Raw genomic sequence first — 27,048 nt, 5'->3', positions numbered from 1 at the left:
GTTCCATCATTCCTGATGGTGTTTTGACTCAACTACTGATGTCTTCACATAAATTCTTAATTCGTTTTATTATGTCATTATTGATTCCACTGTTTCTCAGCACTTCCCAGACTTTGTCCCTGCTTACAGCATCAAAGGCCTTTTTGATATCCAGGAAGGCCAGCCAAAGGGCCTTATTATGTTCATAATACTCTTCCATTAGCTGACGCAGTCCAACTGTTGATCTGCCTTTCCGGAATCTGTATTGCTCCTCTGATAACTTTAATTCTATCTATCTAGGTGTTCTGCCTTATGGCAGGTCTTGTCATGGGATGAACCTCTTCCACTGTTGCCTGTCCTGCGCCAAGTTTTTCATGTCCGAATATTTATTTCCTTGGATATTGTCCAACATTTGATATTTTTTCCTTCCTCTTCCTCGTTTGCCTTTCACCATTCCTTCTATTCCTTCTTTCAGTAAACAGTCCCTCCTCAAACAATGTCCGATCCAGTTCATTTTTCTCCTTCTAATGGTGTGTAACATACTTCGTTCTTCTCCAACTCTTCGTAATACCTCCTCATTCCTTACCCGGTCTTCCCATTTCACTCGTTCTATTCTCCTCCATACCCACATCTCTAGGGCCTCCAATCTTCTCTCATCTTTCTTTCTCAATGTCCAAGTCTCTGCGCCATACAGCGCTATGCTCCAAATGTAACACTTAGCAAGTCTTTTCCTCAAATCTTTGTTTAGTGGTCCACAAAACAATTTTGATTTTTTCCTAAAGCCTTCTTTTGCTATGGCAATTCTTTTCTTAATTTCTGTTGTGCAATACATATCATCTCTGATCATACTTCCCAAATACTTGAAGTTACTGACTTGCTCTATTTTTTCTCCTCCTATACTAATATGACAACTTCTACCTTTTCCTCCAATTATCATACTTTTGGTCTTCTTATTAATTCTCATTCCATATTCTTCTAGTTTCATGTTGAGTTTATCTAACATTTGTATCATTTCACGTTCGCTTTCTCCCATCACAACCATATCATCTTCAAATCTTATACATTCTACTCTCCTACCTCCAACACAAACTCCATTATTTCCATTAAAACTTTCATTGATTATTTCTTCGAGATAGATGTTGAACAGTGTCGGTGATAAAGAGCAGCCCTGTCTTACACCTCTTCCTAATTCAATTTCTTCACTCAACTCATCTCCTATTCTCACTCTTGCTCTCTGGTTTAAATACAAATTCTTTATTAGCCTTCTATCCCTCCAATCAACTCCATGTTTCTTCAGGATTGTCATCAATTTGTCCCATCTGACACAGTCAAAAGCCTTCTCAAGGTCAATAAATACAGCATAAACCTTCCTGTTTTTCTCTATGTACCTCTCTCCTATCACCCTCAGAAGTCCAATGGCGTCTCTTGTTCCAACTCCTCTCCTGAAACCAAACTGTTCTTCACCTATAAAGTTATTCAGCTTTCCATATATCCTTCTGTTGAGCGTCCGCAGTAAGACTTTGGCTGCATGTAAAATTAGACTCAATGTCCTATGTTCTTCACATTTTTTGCTATTCTTTTTCTTTTCCATAGGGATTAAGATGATTTCACTAAAGTCCTTTGGCCATTTTCCTGTCATGTATATTTGATTACATAATCCAATCAACTCCTTTCTTCCTTCATTATTTAACGCTTTTAACAGTTCAACAGGAATCTCATCTATTCCCATTGCTTTTCTATTTTTCATCTCATTCAGTGATGCTTCGATCTCTCTTCTCAGTATGGTTTCCCCTTTATCATCCTCTTTAACCATATATTCCTCCTCTAATTCAAGGTCTTCTTCATTTGGTCGATTGTCCCGATCATATAGCCATTCTATGTATTCTTCCCATCTTTTCATTATTTCTTGGGGTTCATATATCATTGTGCCATCTGTAGCCTCTATTTCCTTATTGCTGTTGTTCCTTCTCTTTTCTCTGAATACTATATTTGTTGCTTCTTTGTACATCAAGTCATATTTCCCTTCTTTCTCCAGTTGCTCTATATCATCACACTTTTCTGTCAATCATTTCTTCTTTGCTTTTTCTGTTTCTCTTCTTAATTCATTATTTAACTTCCTGTAGTTACGCTTTCCTTCTTCTGTATTTACTGTTTTCCATTTCCTGCGTTCTTTCATTTTACTTATCATTTCTTATTTTCCTTTCTAAAATCCTTTCATGAAGTTTTCCCAATTGGGAAATTAATGTAATTCCTCTGTAATTGGAACATTTCTTCCTGTCACCTTTCTTAAAGAATGAAATGATACCTTTTTTCCAATCTGCTGGTATCTGCCCATCCTTCCATATCTTGTGAAAAAGTCTATACATACACTGCTTTCCTGTATCACCCATAGACCTGATCATTTCACCACACACTTCATCAATATCTGGAGATTTTCCTGTTTTGATGTATTTCCATGCATGTTCTATATCATTCCATGTCAGATCTGTTATAGTCTTCCATCCTTCCATCATTAACTAATCTATCTAATGGAATGTTTGTGATATCATTCACATTTATAGCTTACCAAAATAATTCTTCCATTCTTCTTTGATCTTTCTGTCATCTGTAATCAGATACCCATTATCACTAGCCAGATAATTAGTTTGCTCTTTGTCCCTCCTCCTATTCTTCATCATTCCATACAACACTTTTCTGTTACCATCTACATCTTCATTTAGTTCACCACTCCATTCATTCAAACATTTTTCTTTTTCTGCTCTGACAACCTGTATATATTATTTTTTTGCCAACTTATAGAGTTCTTTGTCCTTATCTGTACGACTTCTGAAATATTTTCTGTAGGCATTGTTCTTTTTAAGGACTGTGTCTCTTGTTTTATCATTCCACCATGATGTCTCTTTCCATTTCCTTCTTCCATTTGTTCTTCCACACGTCTCCTCTGTTGTCTTGACCAAGCATTCCTTGAAATTTTTCCATTCTTCAACTGTTCCAGTGTCTGTTTTTGGTATTCGCTGCTGGATTTTTTTCTTGATATTCTGTGGTCTTCTCTTTATCCTTCATTTTCCATACTTTTAATTTCTTGTCTTGGATGGTTCTTATTTCCTTCAACTTTTTAAACCTGAAACAACTAACAAGGAGCCTATGATCACTGTCAAGAGACACACTTGGGATCACTTTCACATCCAGCAACATTTCTTGTATATGTTTATCTACCATAATATAATCAACGATGGGCTCCTGTTGCCCATTCCATCCATATCTGGTGATTTCGTGACTTTTCTGTTTGTGATACCAGGTATTACCAACAACTATGATATTTCTCAGACACAAATCTAGGAGTCTGTTTCCCTCAGTGTTCCTTGGTCCTCATCCATGTGTGCCCATGATACTCTCAAAACCATGCCTATCATGTCACCAATCACAATGGTTCCTTCAACTCTGGCTGGCTCTTCCAAGGATTCTTCAAAGAGGTCTTTCTCTGAACTACCACAACCTACTTGCAGGGCATAGCACTGAATGATACTAATGTTCTGGGTAGGGTTTAATTTTAGATTGACTTGGATAATCCTATCAGATTTGAAGTTTATGTCTATTACATGCTGTTTCATTGAATGGTCCATTATAACACTCACTCGATTCTTAACTGAACTTCCTCCCGACCAATATAGATGGTAACCTTCTCTGAGTTATTCTGACCCCTTGTCCCTTCCACTTGGTTTCACTCAGTCCTAGTACATTAATATTCCTCATTTTCATCAAATCAACACACTCTTCTACTTTCCCTGTCAATCTATCTAATGTGGTCGTGATTGTGGTCGTCTTGTAGATTTTAGTTCTCTTGCTGGATCCTGATGGAGCATCGAACGTTGAGCTGTCATTAATATCAATACCAGGAGAACTTGCATCCTTATTGGGTTTGTTTAACACTCTGAGGCTTCTTTTGGTTTTGAAAGCAATTCAAATAAGTGAAATAATATATTTCATGCAAATTAAAAGTTTAAAAATACACAAAGACAGGCTAAACCAGAGTTAATACAGTAACAATGTAGTTAACAATGAAATAAAAATTAAAAAGAGAAAATTCACTTTTAAACACGATAAAACAGGGTACTATCCCTCATAAAATGGATGATGAGGTCTGCTGACTGCTCGTCATCTCGAAGAATGAGGGAGATGGAACTTGCAAGTTCCAGACTACAACGCAGATCGGCCAGGTCCATGCACTCCATAAGGATGTATACTACGGTCAGATGACTACATCACACTGGTGGTGGGGACTTCTCCCTTCTGTAAGTAGGAGTGCGTCACTGTACCATGGCTGATCCAAAGACTACACAATACCATTGTTTCTCTCCGAGAAGCCCAAACGGAAGTCTTCCACACCTTCGTAGTTCCTTTAATCATTCTCAGCTTATTTGAAAGATGAGTGGCATGCCACTCCAGTTCCCAATGGGACATTACCAAATATCTCAGCTGAGAATTAGTATCACTGGCTGGAACCTCGTAAGGCAACAGGGGCAGTGCGCCCAACTCCTGGATTTATGAACTTAAAAAACAGTAATTTGGTGCTGCAGTTTTAAATGGAATGTGGTGTATCTATCGAAGGCATCAATTACAAGGAAACTTAGTAGAATAATAAATTAAGACACCCGTATGTTGCTGCATATTTGCTTTACATAGGCTGTCCACACCATGACAAAATGAGCGATTCTCAACAGGAATCCATCAGCTTCCTCACTTATGCTGATCAATGATTACATGAACTACTTCTTTTTTGATCCAACTCCTTATTGGGCAGGGCAATGGATCTGTGACCTCCATTTCTGCCTGTTCTTCCACCACTCCTCTCTGAATTATCTTGGCACATCAGCAATTCTTCTCTTTAGTCCTTCCCTCACTTTGTGTATCCATCTTTTCCTTTGCCTCCTTCCATTCACCACCCATTCAAGGACTACTCTTGGAAACTGTGTTTCTTACATCCATCTCTATAGCCATTACATTTCAGCATGTTTCTCTCTATACTATCCTCTAGCTTCTACATTCCCACTCTGTGTTTTTTATAAGATCCTTTTTTCTTTTTTTCGTAGCATCCTTCACAAATATTATTTTCAGGTTGATTACTTCTAAACTAATAATAATCTTCATAGTCATCTAACAGACCCTAATGAACACAACCTCCAGAGTGAAATTCAGGGGAGAGATTTCAGACATCTCCAAAATCAAGACAGGTGTTAGGGAGGGAGACAAGATTATCACCTCTACTTTTCCGATGTATACTGAAGAAAAATATCTGCGAAGGATGCAAACAGATGAGCAAGAATAGAACATGATACAAAAGAACTGATTTGATAATAGATTGCTTAGCTTTTTGCAGATCTTGTGACATTCTTCAATTCCCTAGATACTGCTGCAAAACAAATCAACCAACTTAAAACCCAAGAACCAAACACTGACATCTAGACCTCCTTTGTAAAAACTAAGTTTAAAACTAATATCAAGCCACCTAAAGTAAAAGGAAGCAAAGTCATCTCCGTACAGGCCATGAAGACCCTTGGAGGGGTGGAAGGTAAAGGCTTCCACTATCCGTAACATCGGCACTTGATGGGGTAGAGTGGTTAGCTCTACGCCCAGCCGTCTTTGCCCCCAGGAATTAACCTGGTACTCATTTTTGGTATAGGCTGAGTGAACCTCAGGGCCATGTGCACCTCCGGAAGTGGAAATCTCTTTTCTTAAATTTTTTTTTTTTCCTGATGGGGATTCGAACCCACATCCTTCCCGGCGAACCGAGCACGCCTTTACCGCCTCGGCCAGGCAGCCCCTTATCAAGCCACCTGCTAGACAGTTAATTGTAGAACAGGGGAAAATCAAACATGCAGAAAAGTTTAAGTACTTCAGTGAGTGGATGGCACTTCAGAACTCTGAGAAAGAAGCACGCAAATCTAAGACAAACAAGACAGAAGTGGCCTACCAGGTAACTGGAGATATTTAAAACAAAAGATCAGTGCCCAATGCCAGGCTTACGCATTACTGTTCAGTTATTCATCCAAAGGTCCTGTATGCACCAGAATGCCTTGAAATGAACAGGCAGGATCTGATTAAAAAGTAAGAAGTCAAAGAAAGAAACATACTGAAAAAGATCTTAGGACCAATCAGAGAAATCCCGTTCAGTAAGGAAGTGAAGAACCTAGGCATGACCCTGACTGAAACTCTTGATTGGTCTGCACACGTAAGAAATACATGTAGAAAGATTTATGCGACGCAACACCCTCTGAAACAACATAAGGATATTTTGCCACAAGACGTAAATATAAAACTTCTCCAAACTTTGATACTACCAATACTTGACTACTGAAACATTGTCCTCGTTGATGCGACCCTTGAACAAACTATGAAACTTCAACGAACATTGAACTCCGGTCTTTGATTAGTTTTTATTAACTTGAGTTATAATGCTCACATAACCCCTAGCTACACATTTCTTTCCTGGCTGAAACCCAAGAGGCGATGGAAATTCCATATACTTACGTTGATATATCGAACTCAGAAGGAAAATCTACCCAAATACATTTCTTCGAAATTCCATTTATTATCCTCATTCCATATTGTAACACAAGATCTGGTACTTCCCTCGCTATTCCCATCAACCACTCTTCAATGCATAGTAGATCCTTCATCGTGGCTGGGTAATGAGTTTGGAATTCACTCCCAGCTGCTGTCAGGAACTCGAACTCAATATCAGAATTTAAGACTGCAGGTAGAGATTACCTGTTGAATAAGGCTGATTGTTTCATGTGTATGGTGACGTATGATAGGTTGTGTGATTGTGATTATTATTATTATTATTATTATTATAGTGTAAATGTACATAATATTTATCCTCTTACTCATGTACATAGTTCATTTTTTATGGCCATACTTATATTTCCATTTATTACGCGTTACGTTCTCTTCATGCATTGCTTATATTTTTCAGTTTGTATCTTACTTTTTCATTATGACTTCATCTTTCTTTATTTTATCTTTATGCTCCGGATTTTTTTTTAAACATCTGTTGAACTTTGCTTTCTATCTTCATTATATGTTGTCCAAATCTGTAAATTTTAGCTTATCTTTGATTTTATAATAGAATTGTACATTTCTTTTATATATGTATTATTTGTAAATTAAGTGGTTAAGTGTAAGAGAGGGTCACGAGCCCTAATTTTGCCACTGCTATAGTCAGTCAGTCAGCCAAAAATTGTACCTGAATGTGGAAAGGATAACAGAAACCATTCGGAAAGTGGGGATTAATTTTTAAGCCCACATAACTTGTATAAGCTTGCAGAGACTGACCAACCAGAGATTTTCCTACTTTGTAAACAAGAAAACCAAGAGACACTGGATCAAAAAAGTTGAAAAAGACCTTTGAGAAATAGGGATCACAGATGAAGACATCCAGGAATGTGTTCCTCTCCAGGAGAAACTTCAAGCATTCCAGCAATTCCAAAAATAGCCAAAGTTGAAAATAGGCAAGAAGTGGACTGAAGAAAGAAAGAAAGAAAGAAAGAAAGAAAGAAAGAAAGAAAGAAAGAAAGAAAGAAAGAAAGAAAGAAAGAAAGGAGGCTCACAGAAAGAGAATGCAGGAATAATGGGGAAGAATTACGATGTGGTTGTCAGACCTGCCCTTAATGTATAGATCCGAATGCTGGGCAGAGCAGAAGATGCATGATCAGCAAATGCACAACACAGATATGCAAGTGCTGCCATGGTTTGCAGGTGTTACTCAAACCATCAAGTGCCGAATGAGTACATGCAAGGATCCTTTGGGATCACTGCTATTGGTGAAAAAGTCAAGGAGAGACAACTCTGCTGATATGGGCACATCAAGAGGTATGATGATCTTCCTGTGCAGGAAGCTCTTGCAATTGTAGAACAAATGACAAACTGAGGAGAGCGAAGAGCAACATGTTGGCAAACAGCTGAAACCACATTAAAGAAGGAGGACATCTATGTTGCCCAGATACAGAACCAGAGGGAATACTCTCTACAGATCAGAATAGTCAATACCGAGTGATTTTTTGGAAGTATCCACACTGTGGGCTCATATACTGCCAGGGAAAAGAAATAGTAATAGTAATACAATATTGCTGAATAGAGTAGAAACATCACTTGACAAGCAACTGGGTATCAAGCTGGATTTCGAACAGGTAGATCTTGTTCAGAACAAATATTTAATTTAAAATCCATAATTCACCATTGGATATTGAATTCAAAGGACATTGTGATTTTGTAGATTTTAAAAAGGCCTTTGACTCAGTTGATAGAGAAACAATAGATAAAATAATTCGTGAATTTGGAGTGAAAACTAAAGTGGCAATCCTAACATGCGAAACACTTACTGACACAATTTCAAAGGTGAAATTTATGGATGAGATATCAAAACCTATTAAGATAAATACAGGGGTCCAGCAAGGTGACAGATTGTCACCCCTTCTATTCAACTGTGTTAGAAAATTGTAAGAATTTTGAATGTAAAGCTTAAGGAACATAACATTTTGCTGCTAACTTTGGGAAGAAAGCATTTGCAGATGATTTTGCTGTATTATCAGAAAACCTAACAAGTGCAATAACACAAATCAATCTCTTGGAAAAAACAATCAACAAGGCAGGTTTGAGAATCTCCACAGAAAAAACATTTATTACAAACATCAAGAATGCTCCAAAATTTTTGGCAACAAATACTGGTCCAGTGGAAAGAGTAACGAAATTCAAATATCTGGGAAAAATAATTCAAGAAAATGGTTTACACAAATCTGCAGTAGAAGAATGGGTACACAAGATGGAAAGAGCATATTGTACCACATGGAATTTTTATAACAAGAAGTGCCTATCTAAAAATCTTAAAATAAGGCACTACACTACAGTAGTGAAACCAGAAGGCCTATATGCAAGTGAATGCCTGGTACTAAACTATAGATTAGCACGTTCAGTACCTGCTTCTGAGCGGGACACTTGAATGCCTGGACCAGCCATTTTCATGCCCGGCCCTCTTGTCGTGCATCACTCAATACAATTTACAATTACTTCTAAACTATAAATGTTAGGAAAATGATACTTTGCGCTTACCTCTAGTAAATATTTAGGGTGTGATATCTGGTGTCACAGGTTTCAAAATACGTCTCATTTTATACAGCCAATCTGTATTTTCGGCATAATGATTACTGTCATCGAAGTGAAGAAATGAAAGAATATGAAGGAAGCGTGTTCGGAACATTGTATTAGAAAATATCGGAGTATGAAAAACAGGGTCTTCGGTCCAGTACATTTTTATATCAGGATTTTGGACTGTTTCCATGATAGCATGATCGATTTCTTTGTGAAAGACTGGGGCACCGCACTTATCACTTGACTCGCGTATAGATTGGTCAGCTCACACACATACTGATAAAATTAGTCATTCATGCAAATACTCACATAACTCAAAATATCCTGCTTATTTTCTATTTGAACGTTTATAGCTGAATTCTCTGTAAATGGTGGAACGGGTGGACAATAATTAGGATGATATGCATCAGGCACTTCACTTTCTCTATAGGCTTATCGGATTCAGGAATCGGAATTTTCTCGTCACTCTCACTTTCACTATCTGAGTATTTCAGGTATAACTTCATCACCTGAATCATTGTGAACAATATCTAATAATTAATTTTCCGTAAGAAATTTTGTTTTATAAGCCATTATACTACACTCGGCAAGAACGACACGCACTGCATTGGAACCTCAAGTACCGTCTTGACGCGCGAGGAAGTGCTCAGTGCTCAGATATTCCCGCTAAAACAGCTAAGATAAACATGAACCCACTCAACGCGAGGGTTATCTCGAGAAGGTCAACCAACTTCCTGCTACAACCAGTAACGCTGACTAAGGTGTAAGAATGCATAGATGACGAATATAAACAGCATTGCTTCGCGCGTAACATTAAACGTCTTACGCTGTCCACGGCCCGCAGCATAGGAGCAAGCTTAAACGTCTTACGCCGGCCGCGGTCCGCAATGAGTTAAATAAACTTGAGGTACTAGAAAGGAGAATCATGAGAAAATCTTAGGCCCTGTGAAAACAACAGAAATATGGAAATTAAGATCTAATGATGAAATATACAAGAACATAGAAAACATAACAGAAACCATAAGAAAAAGGAGATTGCAATTATTTAATTTCCGGGTTGAACCGTGTTGTACTTGTACGCATATCACGTACAGTTTGCCGACTTTTCGAATACATTGCAGTATTCTTTGTCAAGGCGGCTGAAATACCCCTACTCGATCCGAGGTAATCAGTCTCCCAGGCAGAAATTACACTACTAGAGTGGCCTTGATCACGGACAAGCCACTCAGTGAACCTACTACCTCGGTCTTGAGAAAAGGACTCAACTACGCAGTAGCTCCGAATAGTATACCGGTAGAAGAAATAATTAGCAATCCGGCACCTTCCTACCAAATCTGCAGAGGAGATCAGACAGGATATATCATGTCTACTGAGATCCGCAAAGCCGCCGCCATCCAATTTGACTAAAGAAGAAATTCATGCCCTAAAAACACAACGTCAAGATACGGAAACAATTATCCTACCCGCAGATAAAGGCAATGCTACAGTGATAATGACATGCACAGACTACACTCGGAAAATAGAACAATTACTCACCGATTCTACATACAGGAAAATTAGGAACCCCACCAACCGCATTAAGAACAAACTCCTCACACTAGTAAAAAATTCCAGTATCCCAGACGAAATACAGAAGAAACTGATATCCTCGGACCCGATACCTCCAAAATTGTATGGCCTGCCTAAAATCCACAAAGAAGGCATACCTCTGCGACCTATCGTGAGCGCTAGAAACTTCCAGAAGACCTGTCAACACCAGCTAAAGAATGCCTTAGCGCCACTTATTTCTATTTCAACGGAGAGTTCTACGAACAGACAGAAGGGGCCGCGATGGGGTCGCCACTCTCTCCAATAATAGCAAACATGTATATGGAACACTTCGAACAGAAAGCCTTAGCTACATCTGCCCTGAAACTGAAATGTTTTCTCCGTTTTGTGGACGACACTTTTGTAATCTGGCCTCACGGGAGCAATAACCTACAGCTATTTCTCGACCATCTCAACTGCATACACGTAAACATTCAGTTCACCATGGAAATAGAAGTAGACCGAAAACTACTGTTCCTGGATGTGCTAGTAATGCGTAACCCCAATGGGACGCTGAGTCGCGCAGTATACAGGAAACTCACTCACACAGACAGGTACCTACACGCCTCGTCTCATCATCACCCATCACAAAAGCAGGCTGTCCTAACATCACTAGTGAACAGGGCCATAGCGATATCTGACGCAGAGCACCTCGAGGAAGAAAAAGAACACCGCACGGAAACCCTTAGGAAAAATGGCTACTCGCTCAATAACATCCGACGAGTCCTTAAAAAATCAGAAGAGAACAAAGAAAAGGCCGCCGCAGGAGAAAACATCGGGAAAGAAGAACTGACCCGCCAGAAAAGAGCGATACTGCCATACATTAAAAACACTACAGACAGGATCGGCAAGATACTGGACAAATACAACATATAAACTATCTATAAACCTCACCGTAAGCTAGCCCGTTATCTACCACCAGTAAAAGACACAATAGAATTACAGGCCCCTGGAGTGTATCACATTGAATGTATGTAGCTGCGGAGCTTGTTATGTAGGTGAGACAAAACGTCTGATCTCCACCCGCCTAAAAGAACATATCCGTCACACCAAGAACCAAATCACAGATATCTCAGCAGTAGCCAAGCATTCCTACGAAACTAGGCACGGAATATCATTTGACAAGACCAAGATCCTAGCAGCAATCCCTTGGAATCTGGAAAGGAAAATCCACGAGGCTATCGAAATCAAGAAACATCCAAACAACATAAATTTAGAAGAAGGATACAAAATCAGTAATTCTTGGATGCCTATCATTCATAGTTTAAGACATACAGACCACAACATAAACACACGGGCCGCAACCCCATTACATAACAGCCCCCCACTACCTGGCTGTGACATATGCTTTCCGGAAGTCTCGCGAGACAGCCAGAGCTTACGTCAGCCAGAAAGGCTACGATATAAAAGGCCAAGATCAAGGAAACTCTAGTAGTGTAATTTCTGCCTGGGAGACTGATTACCTCGGATCGAGTAGGGGTATTTCAGTCGCCTTGACAAAGAATACTGCAATGTATTCGAAACGTCGGCAAACTGTACGTGATATGCGTATAACACGGTTCAACCCGGAAAATAAATTAAATAATTCTTCACACCGTGGAAGCTTCACTTCTAAGAGATTGCAATTTTTTGGACATATTTACAGAATGGATGATTCCAGTTTAACAAAAAGGATTTTCAAGTACCTTTGGGACAAAAAGGCAACAACTACCTGGATTCAAGAAGTACAGAAAGATTTAGAAAGAAATAATATAACAGAAGAACTAACTACAGACAGAGATTTTTAGAAAGAGGGTAGTAAGTATGGAAGGATTTCAAGGAAGGCTGAACAAGAAACCTGGTGCGAAGTGGTCCGAGGACAGAAAGAAACAGCATAGTGAAAGGATGAAAGAATATTGGAAAGAATGGAGGAGAAAACCAAGTATGAAGAACTGAACTGAAATTGGAACGTGGTCTTTAGCAGGCCTCATCGGAAATAATAATAATAATATCATCATGTTATGTCCTAACTACTAATATAGTTCTTAGATACATCCAAGAGCTGGAACCTTTCCCCTGCTGGAGTTCTTTCATGTGCCAGTAAATCTACCAACATGAGGCTAATGTATTTGAGCCTCTTCAAATATCATCAGACTGAGCTGTGATCAAGTCTGACAACTTGAGGTCCGAAGGCTGAGCTACTCAGCCCAACCTTTTTTCTCTATATTAATAGCCTGCACTTTTATACACCGACGACCAAGATTTCATACTGCATATGTTAGCGAAACAGGTTTGCAAAGTGTAAAATTCTATTCACACTATCAAAATCTCATTTTCAGTATAAGGTGTTCATCAATGTAACTTTAGAATAGAATTATCAGTAAACTTACACAGTGCATACACAAGGCCAATCTAAGTCATCATCAGTTAACAGCTCTGCACCGCACAGCTATTTCTCAGCAATTAACTATAACATTACTGTTGATTTTATGTTAAACTGAATATTAGCATTATATTTAGGATTTGATTATTGATCATTCACCAAAATTTAATTTAAATCCAACCCAAACCCTTATCAGACTGCTTTAACATTTAACAACTACTGCCGGGCTGAGTGGCTCAGCCGGTTCAGATGCTGGCCTTAGCAGGTTCAATCTGGTGGTAATTGAAAGTGCTCAAATACGTCAGCCTCATGTCAGATTTACTGGCACATAAAAACTCCTGCGGAACTAAATTCTGGCACCTCGGATTCTCCGAAAAACCGTAAAAGCAGTAGTTAGTGCGACGTAAAGTAAATAACATTATTATTATTATTATTTTACTAGGGGTGAAGGCTAAACGCCTTCAGGGTTGGCCACTCCGAATCTTATTCAGGAGCGTTGATTACAATGGGGTCGCCACTCCCAAAGGCATTTTAGAGCTACTGCCAGCAATTATTTAGGCCGCCCCTTACATGGGGAACAGACGCCCTTGCAGCCGCCCCTGACATGGGAAACAGACGCTGCTGATGCCAAGTGTACATATATTATTCCCTAAGCACTGGGCTGCCTCTTCCGCAATCTCCACCATTCAGAAGTCCATCTTCTCTGCTGTAGATTCCGTTGAGGGCTTCACACAAAAACCAGATTACTGACCATACGAAATATACCTTCTACCACAGTTCCACCAAGGATTGATCCCCAATTCCTGTCGGAGAATAAACAACGTTTTGCAACCGACATCTTGCAAAAAGATATGAAAGATTGGAACCAACTGAAGTCCACCATATGCGAAACGACCAATAACCTCGGACAACCTCGAAGGAAGAGACAACATAGATGGTGGAATACTGAATGCGATCCTGCAGTTGATGAGCGCGCCGCAGCGTGGACGAAGTGGTACTCGACTAAATGAAAGGAAGACTGGGAGAATTTCAGAATGATGCGGAAACAGTCGAGTAAGACCATCAGACGTGTGAAAAGATCTTACGATCGGTCAAGACTGGAGAAGTTAGATGAAGAATTCAAAACGTACAACACCAGAAACTTTTATCGGGCCTTCAAAGAGGAACTTTCGGGTTATAAACCACAATGTCTTCACTTTAAGAATACAGACGGGGAGTTGGTCACCTGTAACAGCCAGAACGTGGAACTTTTGGCAAACTACTTTGAGCAGCTGCTCAATTGCGAAGAGCCCACGGAAAGATTACCTGTTGAAGATCCTCCATAGATACACCTCCCATCTAACCCACCAACAATGCAGCAAGTTGCTAATGCCATCGGACATCTTAAGAAGTGCAAAGCACCCGGGGAAGATGGCGGCATTGCGGAAGCTCTAAAAGCAGGTGGAAATACGATCACAGAGGCCATACACCAGATCTTGATCGACTGCTGGGAGACTGGCAGGATCCCTGATGACTGGAAATCAGCTATCATACACCCTTTACATAAAAAAAGTGACCGCAGTGATGTCAACAACTACCGAGGGATATCTCTGCTGTCAGTAGCATACAAAGTGCTGTCAAGGATTTTACTGAACAATGTAGAAAGCCAATGTGATCGAACGATTGGTGAATATCAAGGAGGATTTCGGCGGGGACGGTCTTGTACCGAGCAGATCTTCAACCTAAAAACCATTCTCCAACTAAAACAAGTAAGGAGTATGAACATTGCTGTGGTTTTCGTCGACTTTAAAAAAGCTTATGATTCCATCGACCGCCAGACACTCTTCTCCGTACTGCAAGAACGAGGTGTTGATTACAACACACGCACCCTCATCCAACAGACTCTTACGGATACAACATCTAAGGTGAAGTTCAGGGGAGAACTATCTCGGAGTTTCAAGATAAAAACTGGAGTACGACAGGGTGAGGGCCTCTCACCCATTCTGTTTAATCTAGTGCTTGATAAAGTCATCAAGAACTGGGAATGTACACTGAGGAATCTAGAAATCAAACCAGTTGCCATTGGAGCCGGGACCCGAAAGATTGAGATCAGGTGCCTAGCATTCGCAGATGACATTGCAATCCTAACCAACAACTCTAAGGATGCTGTCATTGCTATTGAAGCCCTGGACAAGATAGTGGTGAAGGCTGGATTACACATATTGTATGACAAAACTAAGTACTTTGAGACTCGGCATCCCGGAAACCCCCCTTTGACGACCATACATGGAACGATTGGGAAAGTCAATCGCTTCCGCTATCTTGGTGAATGGGTCCACCCCAATGGTAGAGACGGTACATCCATCCTAGAAAGGTGTAACATACTCAATGCAGCGTACCAACTATCCCACAACCATTACAATAAGAGATGCATTTCGAAAAATGCTAAGATCTGTCATTACAAAACTGTCGTCAGACCACAGTTTTTGTACGCCTCAGAGACCCTCCTGATGAACAAAAAAGGCACCATGGATGATCTAGAGAAAGCCGAAAGACGTATCCTCAGGAAAATTCATGGACCGAGATTGCTCCCAGATGGAACCTACAGACTTAAATCGAACTCTGAGCTGTTATCGACAGTTAGAATCAGCCAATACCAGCATGCGACGTAGGAGGCTTAAGTTCTACGGACACCTACAACGAATGGACAGCAACAGGCTTACCAAGAGGAACTTTTCTTTGGATAAAAGCTACAAGACTGGAAGCTTGTGGATTATTGAAGTACAGAAGGACTTGGATTCGGCTGGGATTTCAGATATTGATATAGAAGATCGTTCCAAATTTTGTGCTATGGTACAGTCTTGGACCCCACCACCTAGAGTTCCTAGAAGTCGGAAGCCCCTTTCACAGGAGAGAAAGGAGAAATTATCAGCAGGGCTCAAGAGATATTGGGAACAAAGAAGAGCATCGAGGAAGAACTAGTCACCAGCGCTCCTTAGTGGGCTTAAATCAATAATAATTATTATTATTTTACAACTACTACACTACCAGTCACCACCAAAGTCATGTACGACCAGAGAAAAACTGTGATAAGTTGTCTTACCCCTTACTATCAATTTTTTTTTTTTAGTTCTCATGTCCTGTCTATTGCCATGGTCTATAGTTTAGTATAGCAGCTGCCACCAGTTGGTGCAGGTTTCATCCTGAGCTCTGCCATAAATCTGGGACTGGATTGATGAACTGCAGTAGTATACAATCAGCCTCGTACATTAAAAACCCAGCAGAGGTAGTTTGATTTTTTCTTAGGGGTAGAAATTCTATTCAGCACTCCAAGTTGCACAGTTACAATTTAAGAATCTCGTATTTGTTCCATATTGACATGTCAGCATGCAAGAGATTTCTGGTGGTACATCTAGTGTTTAACAAAAAGAAAAAAGAAACTAACTGAAACACAGCGGTCTGTTACTCGACAGAGTTCCAATAAAATCCCACTTTTAGTTATCCTAAAAGTAGCTTTCCAAGATCATATATAATCAGGCTTATATGTAAAATATTTATGCTCCACACTCAAGAATTCGCTATGGTGTACTATTAAATAGAGCCAGAGGAAATATCAATTTCAAAATATCACGCAGATTTAGCTGGAAAAATAAATATTTAAAAATAATACTCACGTGCAATCCTGTCAGGCCATATGCGACAAACTTGCTCCTCTTGGTCTCCACACATAGCTGCAGAGTGTGGAGACATTTAGCTCTCAGTTCATGGGCTGGGTCTCTCAGTAAGCCTTGCTGAGCTTCTAGAAACTCTGGAAGTAAAAAACAACAATGTAATCCTGCGGTGTGCTATTTCTAGAAATAATTACTGTATCATTTCAATCAGAGATTACAATTTTCAGACAATATCTGTAACCTCTCCAAAGGGTAAGGTTACAATTAATAGGTTTAATGAAGATAAAATGTTTGCTACGCTTGTGCATTCACCAAAAGTACTCTACACTAGGCATGTCAACATGTACGAAACTAAATTTGCAAGTACATAAATCACAAAAAAATAAAACAAACTGGTTAACCAACATGACTGTTAAGAAAGGATAACCGGGAAGCGGCTGGGATCCATATCCAGGCGGTGGAAGGTATTGGTAATACTGAAGAAGCGAAGTCAATGTAATCCTAAACTTTACTTAACAATTTAGCTGCAATTTCATATATAAAGCAATAGCCAATATACCATTAAAATTTTGACGGCATTATTTCAACAACCATTACAATTTACAGTTTACCATGAGGGTAGCATTTAGTTATTAAATTTCTTTTACACCGGAACATCACACATGACGTTCCACTGTCGTGGCGTTACCTTTAAAAACCCAAAACAGTTTGAAATAAATAAAAGGAAGGTAACATTATACTAAAGTGAAGAGGTATATCAAAGGAGAAAAATATTTACGTATAATCATGGAGCAGAGCATCTTCAGTGGGTAGCCCCCTCAAAAACACTTCTGAGAAAGGGTACCCGACCTAAAGATGAATACTCCACGATGAAGCGGAATGAATGAGACAGTCCCGAGGAAAATATTACTTATAAAGATTACTTCGAAAGGCGTATAACATTTAATTTACAAAACAACAAACGGGAACCATCTCTTAACAAAGTGAGGTGACTTACCGAAACGGCTAAGTCATAATGATAACATTTGGAAGCAGAAGGAAACACGGGTACGCTCCGGCAAGATACATTAAGTGAAACACTACATCTGAAACTGAATACTTGAAAGGTTAAAAAAAATAATCAAGTGCTTACCGGATGGCGGGGCCAAGAAGACCCGTACCTTGGAAGGTGACCGTTCCCTTCAGTGGTCAAACAGAAAAGACGCCCTCGCAGAGCAAGGCTCCAGCAACAACGCTTCTCCCCGGAAATTATGAAATCTTACCACGGCCAATGAGCGTACGATGTTTTTCTTCACCTACCAATCACATTTCCTTTTATTTTCTCCAATAGGAGCGCAGAAATCAGTGCTGACCAAGAACATTTGGGAATCCTCTAGAAATTACGAAATTGATGCAACTTTACGAAACCGGAAATCTCCCACGCCGATGTGGCGCGTGTAGTACAGTATGCACCAGAATTACCATTACAATCAAATAATCTTAAAATCATATTAACTTCAAACAATCAAACAATTCCAAAATTCACATACTGAGGAGAAACCAAAACAAACAATTGAATAAATACTTTACATACACAATTCATCGCCGTCTTCCGAGTCCAAATAATCAAATCCCAATAATCACAACAATATCTACTGAGATACTTTAGGAATTCAATTTAGGGCCACAGAACCCTATCATCAATTCCAATTTCTACTGAAAACAATACATAAGTGTTATGGCAATGTAGAAACTCCCTTTCTTTTACAATGTGCTTTTCATCGCATCAACATAGATAGGTCTTATGGCGACAATGGGACTGGAAAGGGCTAGGAGTGGGAAGGAAGCGACCCTGGTCTTAATTAAGGTACAGCTCCAGCATTTGCCTGATGTGAAAATGGAAAACCATGGAAAACCATTTTCAGGGCTGCCAACAAACCCTGCTATCTCCCGAACGCATGTTGACAGCTAGCCGACTCAAATCACGTAGCTACTCGCTCTGTTAATAATAATTCTCTCTGGCTCCTTGGCTGAATAATCAGTGTAAGGGCCTTCAGTTTAGAGGGCACAGGGTTTGATTCCTGGCCAGACCAAGGAATTTTAATTGCATATGGTTCATTCCTCTAGCTCAGGGACTGGGTGTTTGTGCTCATCTTAATACACCTCTCTTCATATACATACGACACACCATTCTACAACCACCACAAAAACATGCAATGAAATAGTGAGTATATCCCTGCACATAGGAATGGCGTCATCAAGAGCATCCAGCTGTCAAAGCGGTTCAATTTCCACATCTAGTACCAACCCCAATAAACTGAAGAAAAGGCCAGGAAGAAGAATTCTATTTTCATTACTTCAATATTGTTATATGTTCATGAGACATCAGAGTACTAGAATTTTGCCTTGGAAGGGAGATCATTAACATGTCAGTAATCCACTAACTCAGAAATCTTACATTTTAATACCAGATAACTGCCCCAGGAATCTATTCCATAATCTTGACAATAGAAGGTGAGTAGCTCAACAAACTGTGCTATGTAGCTGGTCAAGTATTGATTATCTCTGCATTCAAGTCAATGATACATTCCAAAGTACTGTACAGTTATTTACAGGGGCTGCCTAGCCAAGACGGTAAAGGCGTGCTTGGTTCACCCAGAAGGACGCAAGTTCGATTTCCCGTCACGAAGTCGTAAAATTGAAGAAACTAGATTTCCACTTTCGGAGGTGCACATGGCCCTGAGGTTAACTCAGCCTACACCCAAAATGAATACCAGGTTAATTCCTGAGGGCAAAGGCGGCCGGGCGTAGATTTAACCACTCTACCCCACCAAGTGCCAAGGTTACGGATAGTGGAAGCCTTTACCTTCCACTCCTCCAAGGGCCTTCATGGCCTGTACGGAGATGACTTCGCTTTTTTGTACAGTTATTTACAAGCAGAGGTCTTAAGGATCACATGAGCACATGAACACCCTGGTAATCCAAAAACTCTTGTAATTTACACACTATTGTATGATGAGGACATGATTCCTGTACGCTGAAAACATACTTACGAAGCTGTAAGTGCCGAATCACTTTCCAATTCCATCTGAAACACACGCCACGCCAGCTGATCACAACCCCGTTTTGAACTACAAACTTTGGCGAATTGCATATAGCTAGAGCTTGAAGGGGCAATGCTATAGGTATGGCGAATATGATCACAGTTTACTGTGTAATCACAGCACTGCCTGCTCGATATGAAGTAACCAACGGATGCATATCAAGCAGGCAGTGGATTTCAGACTGCTGTCCCACTTCCAATGCCTTTTCTAAAAGTACTTTTTAAATGCCAAAGATGACAGCACGTATCGCATAATTTGTGCCAGTGGTTATACACAGAGCTCTTACCCCGGAGTGGTTAACTGACAGCATGGCATTGTTGACAGTTGCACTTGTAACATAATATTGTTTAATGAACCGAAGAAGCGACACAATATAGCTAACTGGGCTCCTGTTAACTTACTGACTGACGTGCAACTTCAGCCTATACATTGGATTTTTTTATCTACTGTCATCTCTGTTTGAACACCCAAAGATTTTAAAGCAAGCGATGCCACTGTTTACAAGACTGCAGGATGTGAGGCTACCTGTAGCACTCAGGCAGGCAGTAAATGGACAATGCACGGATCCATATCGATGCCATGTATCACTACAGTTCATTTAGCCATTACTTCAACTGCCTACAAAGTTCAGCCATAGATCATTACAGGTGCTGGAGCAGACAGTGTCCCAGCTGCGCTAAGACATGCCCTGTTTGCAAAAGATCGGGTGTCTCGCGGGTCAAGAAATGTGTAAACACCTTTAAGCGGATTCTCTCAAAGGGTGAGTCAAAGCAACTAGTGTGCCTTGATAAAACTGCACGACTGTGATCCGCAAAGAAGTTTATTACATTGGGTAAGTACGAAGTTATACTAACAGGAATATGTATTGTATTTCTTGGTTCAAGAACTGCAAAAATGTAATATGAACTTCGAAAAATAATCTGTCAATCACACTATTGTTGCAATGTAGTTGTAAATGCATTTATCAACTTATTTACCATTGTTCAACATGGGGAGGAATTACAAAACAATCGGTAATTCTTGGTCAACAGAAAGAAAACTCCAACAATTATTTTTAATATTGGTTGTGCTGAAAATCGCTGTTTACACAGGTATGCTGTTGAGAACTGAAGAAGTATGTTCTCATAACACTGAGAACTGTTTTAAAAAATTCAAAGTTAAAAGTAACGCTGCTTCCCTCAACTTGAGAGTTAAAATTCGATCAGCCCCAAGTCCAGATAACTCGTTTGGTTCTTCTAAATTCTATAGTGTATGAGAAAACTTCTCATTTGTAGGTCGGTGTAAAGGAACTGAACTGAAACTGAGAGGGATCAGCATGTTTCTCAAGTGTTGTTACCCAGGTAGCAGATTCCTTATCTGTTCTTTACCTAGTCTCTTCCTAAACAATTGCAAAGAATTTGGAAATTTATTGAACATCTCTCTTGGTAAATTATTCCAATTCCTAACTCCTCTTCCTATAAACAAATATTTGCTGCAATTTTTCTTCTTGTATTCCAACTTTAACTTCACATTGCAATCTTTCTCAGCTTCAAAAACACCACTCAAAATTATTTGTCTAGTAATGTCACTCTACGCCATCTCTCGGCTAACAGCTTGGAACATACCACCGTTGTACATATGACATGCATTTTTGTGCTTATGTTCATGCCCTCATTTCGTTGGCATTACGTCATCACATTGGTAATCCACTAACAATTTTTTTGAACCATTTTAATTAGACTACGTATTTTTAATGGAAGAAGTTTTAGTCTCTGACAAGACAGTTTTATTATAATCACTGACTATGTTCCATTAACATGTTTTTATTAATGTATCAATATTCACATTTTATGCATCAAATTTTAGTAACTAGCTAATCTTTTAGCTTCCATATGTAACATTATATGTACTTTTGAAGATTATTTTAGGCTTGAAGATGCCCTAAATTGAGGGCGAAACATGTCCCAAATAAGTGTTGTCTTTCTCTGTGACTCTGGAGGCCCTGGAATGAACTACATTTCTAACAGGGTCTCTCTATCTTGAGTCTGTTTACTATGGAGAGACCGTAGGCATTTTGCTTTGTTGTTGATCTGAAGATGATCCTGGTCGCAGGATTGAAACGCGTCAGCTGGTATTTATTTATTATTACACGACCTATTATCCCCAAATAATTAACATAATGTCATTTAGTGGTCGTGAAAGTCTACGTATTAAGTGTTATTCTGTTTATGTAACCACTATAAGTGGAAATAAAGTATTGAATAGGTGGATTAAAGAACACCTTTATTATTTTTGAACTGTAAACTTTTCAGTACGGATCCAAAATAAGGTTTATAACATCTAACATACCACTTAGTCGAGCAGCTTGTTTCCTTTTTTCCAAGTCTTCCCAGACAAAACTTTGCAACATTTTCGTAACGCTATTTTGTCAAAAATCACCCAGAACAAATTGAGCTGCTTTTCTTTGGATTTTTTCTAGTTCTCGAATAAAGTATTCCTGGTGAGGGCCCCATACACTGGAACCATACTCTATTTCAAGTCTTACCAGAGTCTTATACCCCCTTTCTTTCACATCCTTACAACCACCCCTAAATACCCTCAGAGATCTATACCCTTTATTTTCAATCCCATTTATGTGATTACCGCAGTGAAGATCTTTCCCTATATTAACACCTACGTACTTACAGTGATAGAGCCTCCGTAGCTCAAGCGGCAGCATGCCAGACTATCACCGCTGGGTTCCGTGGTTCAAATCCCGGTCACTCCATATAAGATTTGTGCTAGACAGAGCAGAGGCGGGACAGGTTTTTCTCTGGGTACCCCGGTTTTCCCCGTCATATTTCATTCCAGTAACACTCCCCAATATCAATTCATTTGTCATTCATTAATCATTGCCCCAGAGGAGTGTGACAAGCTTTGGCAGCCGGCACAACTCCTATACTCGCCGCTAGTTAGGGACTTCATTCATTCCATTCCTGTCGAATGACTGGAAACAGGCTGTGGATTTTAATTTTCACAGTGATCCCCATACGGAACATTCACCCCATCAATGCAGTAATTAAAACTGTGAGGACTTCTCCTATTAGTGAAACTCACAACCTGAATTTTAAACCAGTTTATCATCATACATGCCTGCCGTCCATCTCACAACATTGTTGAAGTCTTTTTGCAGCCGCTCACAATCTTATTTATTATTCTATACAGTATAACATCATCTGCAAAAAGCCATACCTCTGATTTCAGTTCATTACTTATTTTATATACCTAAGAAAATAAAGGTCCAATAATACTGCCTTGAGGGAGATCAGGTAATGTTTCACCTACTCTAATTCTCGGAGTTCTATTTTCTAGAAATATAACCACCCATTCAGTCACTCTCTTGCCTAGCCCAATAATGTTCTTACAAGTAGTCTCCCAAGATCTACCCCATCAAACGCCTTAAGATAGTCCAATCGTGATACAATCCAACTGACCTCCCGAATTTAAGATATCTGTTATATCTTGCTGAAATCCTACAGGTTGAGCTTCAGTGGAATAACTTTCCCTAAACACGAACTGCCTTCTATTGAACCAGTTATTAATTTTGCAAACATGCCTAATATAATCAGAAAGAAGGCTTTGCCAAAGCTTACAAGCAACACACCACACTGACTGGCCTATAATTTTTGGCTTTATGTTTTCCTTTATACACAGGGGCTACTACAGCTACTCTCCATTCATTTGATATAGCTCCTTCATGCACCCATGTACTTCAGATACATCCCATGGAAAACATGGAAAATGAGGCATCATTATTAGGAAGAATTTCAATGCTGTAAGGCATTATCCCATCACTATTGCTGCAGAGAGCTCAGATGTGTACGGACGCTCGAGGCCATTTCAAACTAAACCTGCAATAACAGCAAGAAGATTACACTGTTCATTGTGTTAGGTTTCTTTTCTCCTTTGTTTGCTGTTGATGCAACAAGTCACTACGAACATATCGACTGTTTAATACTGCTTCAAATCAAAAATTGTCATTTTTTAAGTCCTTGTATCCCTAGAACACAAACTATACATATTTTCATTGTAAAAATAAAAAACTGCCAGTGTTCAGCCAACAAATGAGGATTTTAGGGAAGATGACTTGTTGATGAACTAACAAATCAATGTCTCAGTACCATACTAATCGTTCTTTATTGGTGGGAGTAGCATAGTGTATGTAAAAAATGAGAACAAATAAAATATAAATGAAACATATTTACAATGTGTCAGATCAAAATTTTGCCACATTAATGAACGACACTGATTCAATTCCGTACAACAACCAGATAATAGAATTAGTAAGTACACATGGAAAAGCCCACTACTTGTATATTTTTACACAAACGATACATAATTTTAGCAGGTTTTGTTCTATGAATTATCATGAAAACATACTTGGAGACATGTCAAAGTGACAGTAACATCCAAGTTTCAATAACGAGTATCTACTGAAGACTGAGCCTTTTAGATATTTGGGGCCTCCTCTTCACAGTGATACAGGTATCAGTGAGGAAGCAAGAACATGGGAGAATGCTGGATGGACACACTGGAGAGATGTCACTGGTCTGCTCTGTGACAGGTGGATACTGATATATCGAAAATTTAAAAAATATACCATACAGTTGTTTGTTCAATAGTGTTCAATGGAAATGAGTGTAGGCCAGTAACCAAGCACAAAGAGCATCAATTACACACTATGGAGTTGTGTATGCAACGGTGGTCAATGGTAATCATTTATGCCTTGACCATATTCTGAATGCTGACAAACAGCAAATCAATATTGTTCCAATAAATGAGAAAATGTGTGAGATTCACCTCCAGTGGCATGGCCATGTCCTGTGTGCAGCATCAAATAGAATAGCTAAAAGTGCTTACCACCTAGAAGTTGGTGGACATCATCTGACGGGCAGACCCAAAAAGCGACAGCAAAACACAATCAACACTGACATAAAGCTTCTGCCTTGATGGAGTAAAATGGTGTTCTAAGATTTTAAAATGAGCCTTGCACCAATGGGACAAATGCTTGAATTAAGAAGAAATATCTGGTAAGAGAATTTCAAAAGAAATGTTCATCATTTTTTTTTTTCAATAGACCTGCTGACATCTTAAAACCCTTGTACCGGACAATCTACTTTATACTGTTGCACTATTCATCACCACCATGTAATCCTTCCAGCTTGGCAGGTAGGGTGTGTCGCCCTACTGAAATAATAATAATAAGAAGAAGAACAATGGTGTATGGCCTCCAAAAAGTCTTGGTGCAGGTCCTCGAAATGATTCCTATAGGAGACCTGCACATCTACAAGGTTGGGTCCCTCTTAATGAAGAAATCAAATTCCTGGCATGACCAGGAGTCAAACCCGTGACCTGTCGGACCAAAAGCCAGCACATCAATCATTTATTCACGGAACCAGGCAGTAATGAACTGAATTGTAGATATCTGAAGACCTGATCTTCCTTTGTCATTATTATCTTTTTAAGTTGCATTTCTTCAAATTGCAGTTAATTTCTTAATAAAGTATGGATTATTGTTGTATGTTGTGTGATTATTACCACATTCTAACATTTCCTACAGTGGAAATTATCATCTGAAGTTCCCACTATTGTAGACTTGTCAACCTCAAACTATTAGAATTTGTACTAAGGTATGTTGGCTTGAATCAAATGTAGAATAAAAGTCCCTAAAATGCTGCACATTAAGTTACAACTTTGTATACCAACATTCACCTGGAATAAGTGTTTCTTGATGTGAAATAAGAATAAAAGAATCAAAACCCTTATATACTGGTAAATATTGTTAATCTAGCATTTCTGACACAAGAAACCAGCAAACCTTTTCGACATACGTAGTCCGTGTTTAAAATGTCAATTTTTGTAAAGTCAACTCTTAGTAATAGGTAAATTTATAAATTCATACAAAAAGAAAATCCACATTTTTGTTGAAATAGAAGATAGGACATGAGGGTTCAGACAATCTAAGCTTGTAATTTCTCATAAAAATATTGATATAAAAACTTCAGAAAGCAGTTGTTTTCAAATAAGGGATGATCAAAAACTAAGGTTACAAGGTCGATATTCCTGGAGTTTCGTCCATTATAGAGAAATTAGTGTGTGCAGTAATTCTAATACAGACTGATGGCAACTGTACAGAGTTTCAACCACCTGCCACCTACAGTGCTAGTTGTAGGAAAAACAAACGGCAACTCGTTTGGAAAACTGGTCTCGCAAAGGAATCCGCTCAATGGAAAAACATGTAACCGCGGCTGAAATTCACCAGCAGCTGGTAGAGGTTTACAGACAGACTGTAATATCTCATTAGCATGTTGCAGACTGGTGTTGAGAGTTTGTGTGCGGTAGAGAAAAGGTCACCAACGAGGATCGTAGTGGCCGACTCAGCACAGCATCAGCGTATTTGATGATGATGGTGGTGCTTGCTGTTTAAAGGGGCATAACATCTAAGGTCCTCGTACCCCAGCATATTTAAACACAGCTCGCGTGGAGAAGCTGATTCAGGACAACAGAAGGATCACATTACAGCAAATGACGTGGAGGTGAAATTGCCTCTTTCCAAGTAACCTGCTGCCATTGTTCCCAATTGTTTTCACAAGCAATCATTCTTTCTACTTTTCTCTGTCTTACTTCCAACTCGTGAATAAGATAGCGTAAGTCCACCAAGCTCACTCATGTATGGCAAAGTCAGTCTGTAAACAGACTAATGTAAAGATCATTTCATCTGAGAACTCACTTCTTTCTTACAGAATACTGTCAATCATAACTGCAACCTCAGTGCATGAGCTTTGTTACACCTTGACCAAATTTGACTTAGCATATTGCCATTCTGAGAATATACAAACCCTAAATACCGTTTTCAAATTAAACATTCAAGGATACTGATGATGATGATGATGATGATTATATATATGCCCTAAAACAGCTTGGCATAAACTCAGACCCAATCCTAGTCAGACTCAAGTATGTGCCTTAAGCAGTCTGAATGGAAACTTGGAATATTCTGGGAAGAAGCCTTATTAGATCAGTACTTCCACCCGCTGATACTTGCACTGACCTACAAGGAGCATTGCTTGAAGAGCTGAAGCAGGTCCTTCCAGAAACAGGCAGGAACAAACTTGGACAAACATCCTCAAACCCTGAGAACAACAGCTTCAGTCTTATGCTACACTGTAGATCATACCAGTTCAGCAGGATACATGTCAGCACATGAAAAGCAGGTCAATAA

General features: G+C 39.4%; 1 protein-coding gene across 1 annotated transcript in view; it reads right to left on the bottom strand.

Annotated features, from left to right (window-relative positions):
• The window catches only part of LOC136874117 (brefeldin A-inhibited guanine nucleotide-exchange protein 3), a 428,916-nt gene that overhangs the window by 390,422 nt on the left and 11,446 nt on the right, over window positions 1-27,048 (bottom strand). Inside the window, exon 3 of the mRNA XM_067147676.2 lies at window positions 16,729-16,862. Coding sequence (XP_067003777.2) covers window positions 16,729-16,862 — 134 coding nt within the window. The remainder of the gene's footprint in view (window positions 1-16,728; window positions 16,863-27,048) is intronic.

The sequence above is a fragment of the Anabrus simplex genome, chromosome 1 (assembly GCF_040414725.1).
Source record: "Anabrus simplex isolate iqAnaSimp1 chromosome 1, ASM4041472v1, whole genome shotgun sequence".
Classification (NCBI taxonomy): Eukaryota; Metazoa; Arthropoda; class Insecta; order Orthoptera; family Tettigoniidae; genus Anabrus; species Anabrus simplex.
The sequence above is the reverse complement of the archived record's forward strand: the minus strand, read 5'-3'. Positions and strand labels throughout refer to the sequence as shown.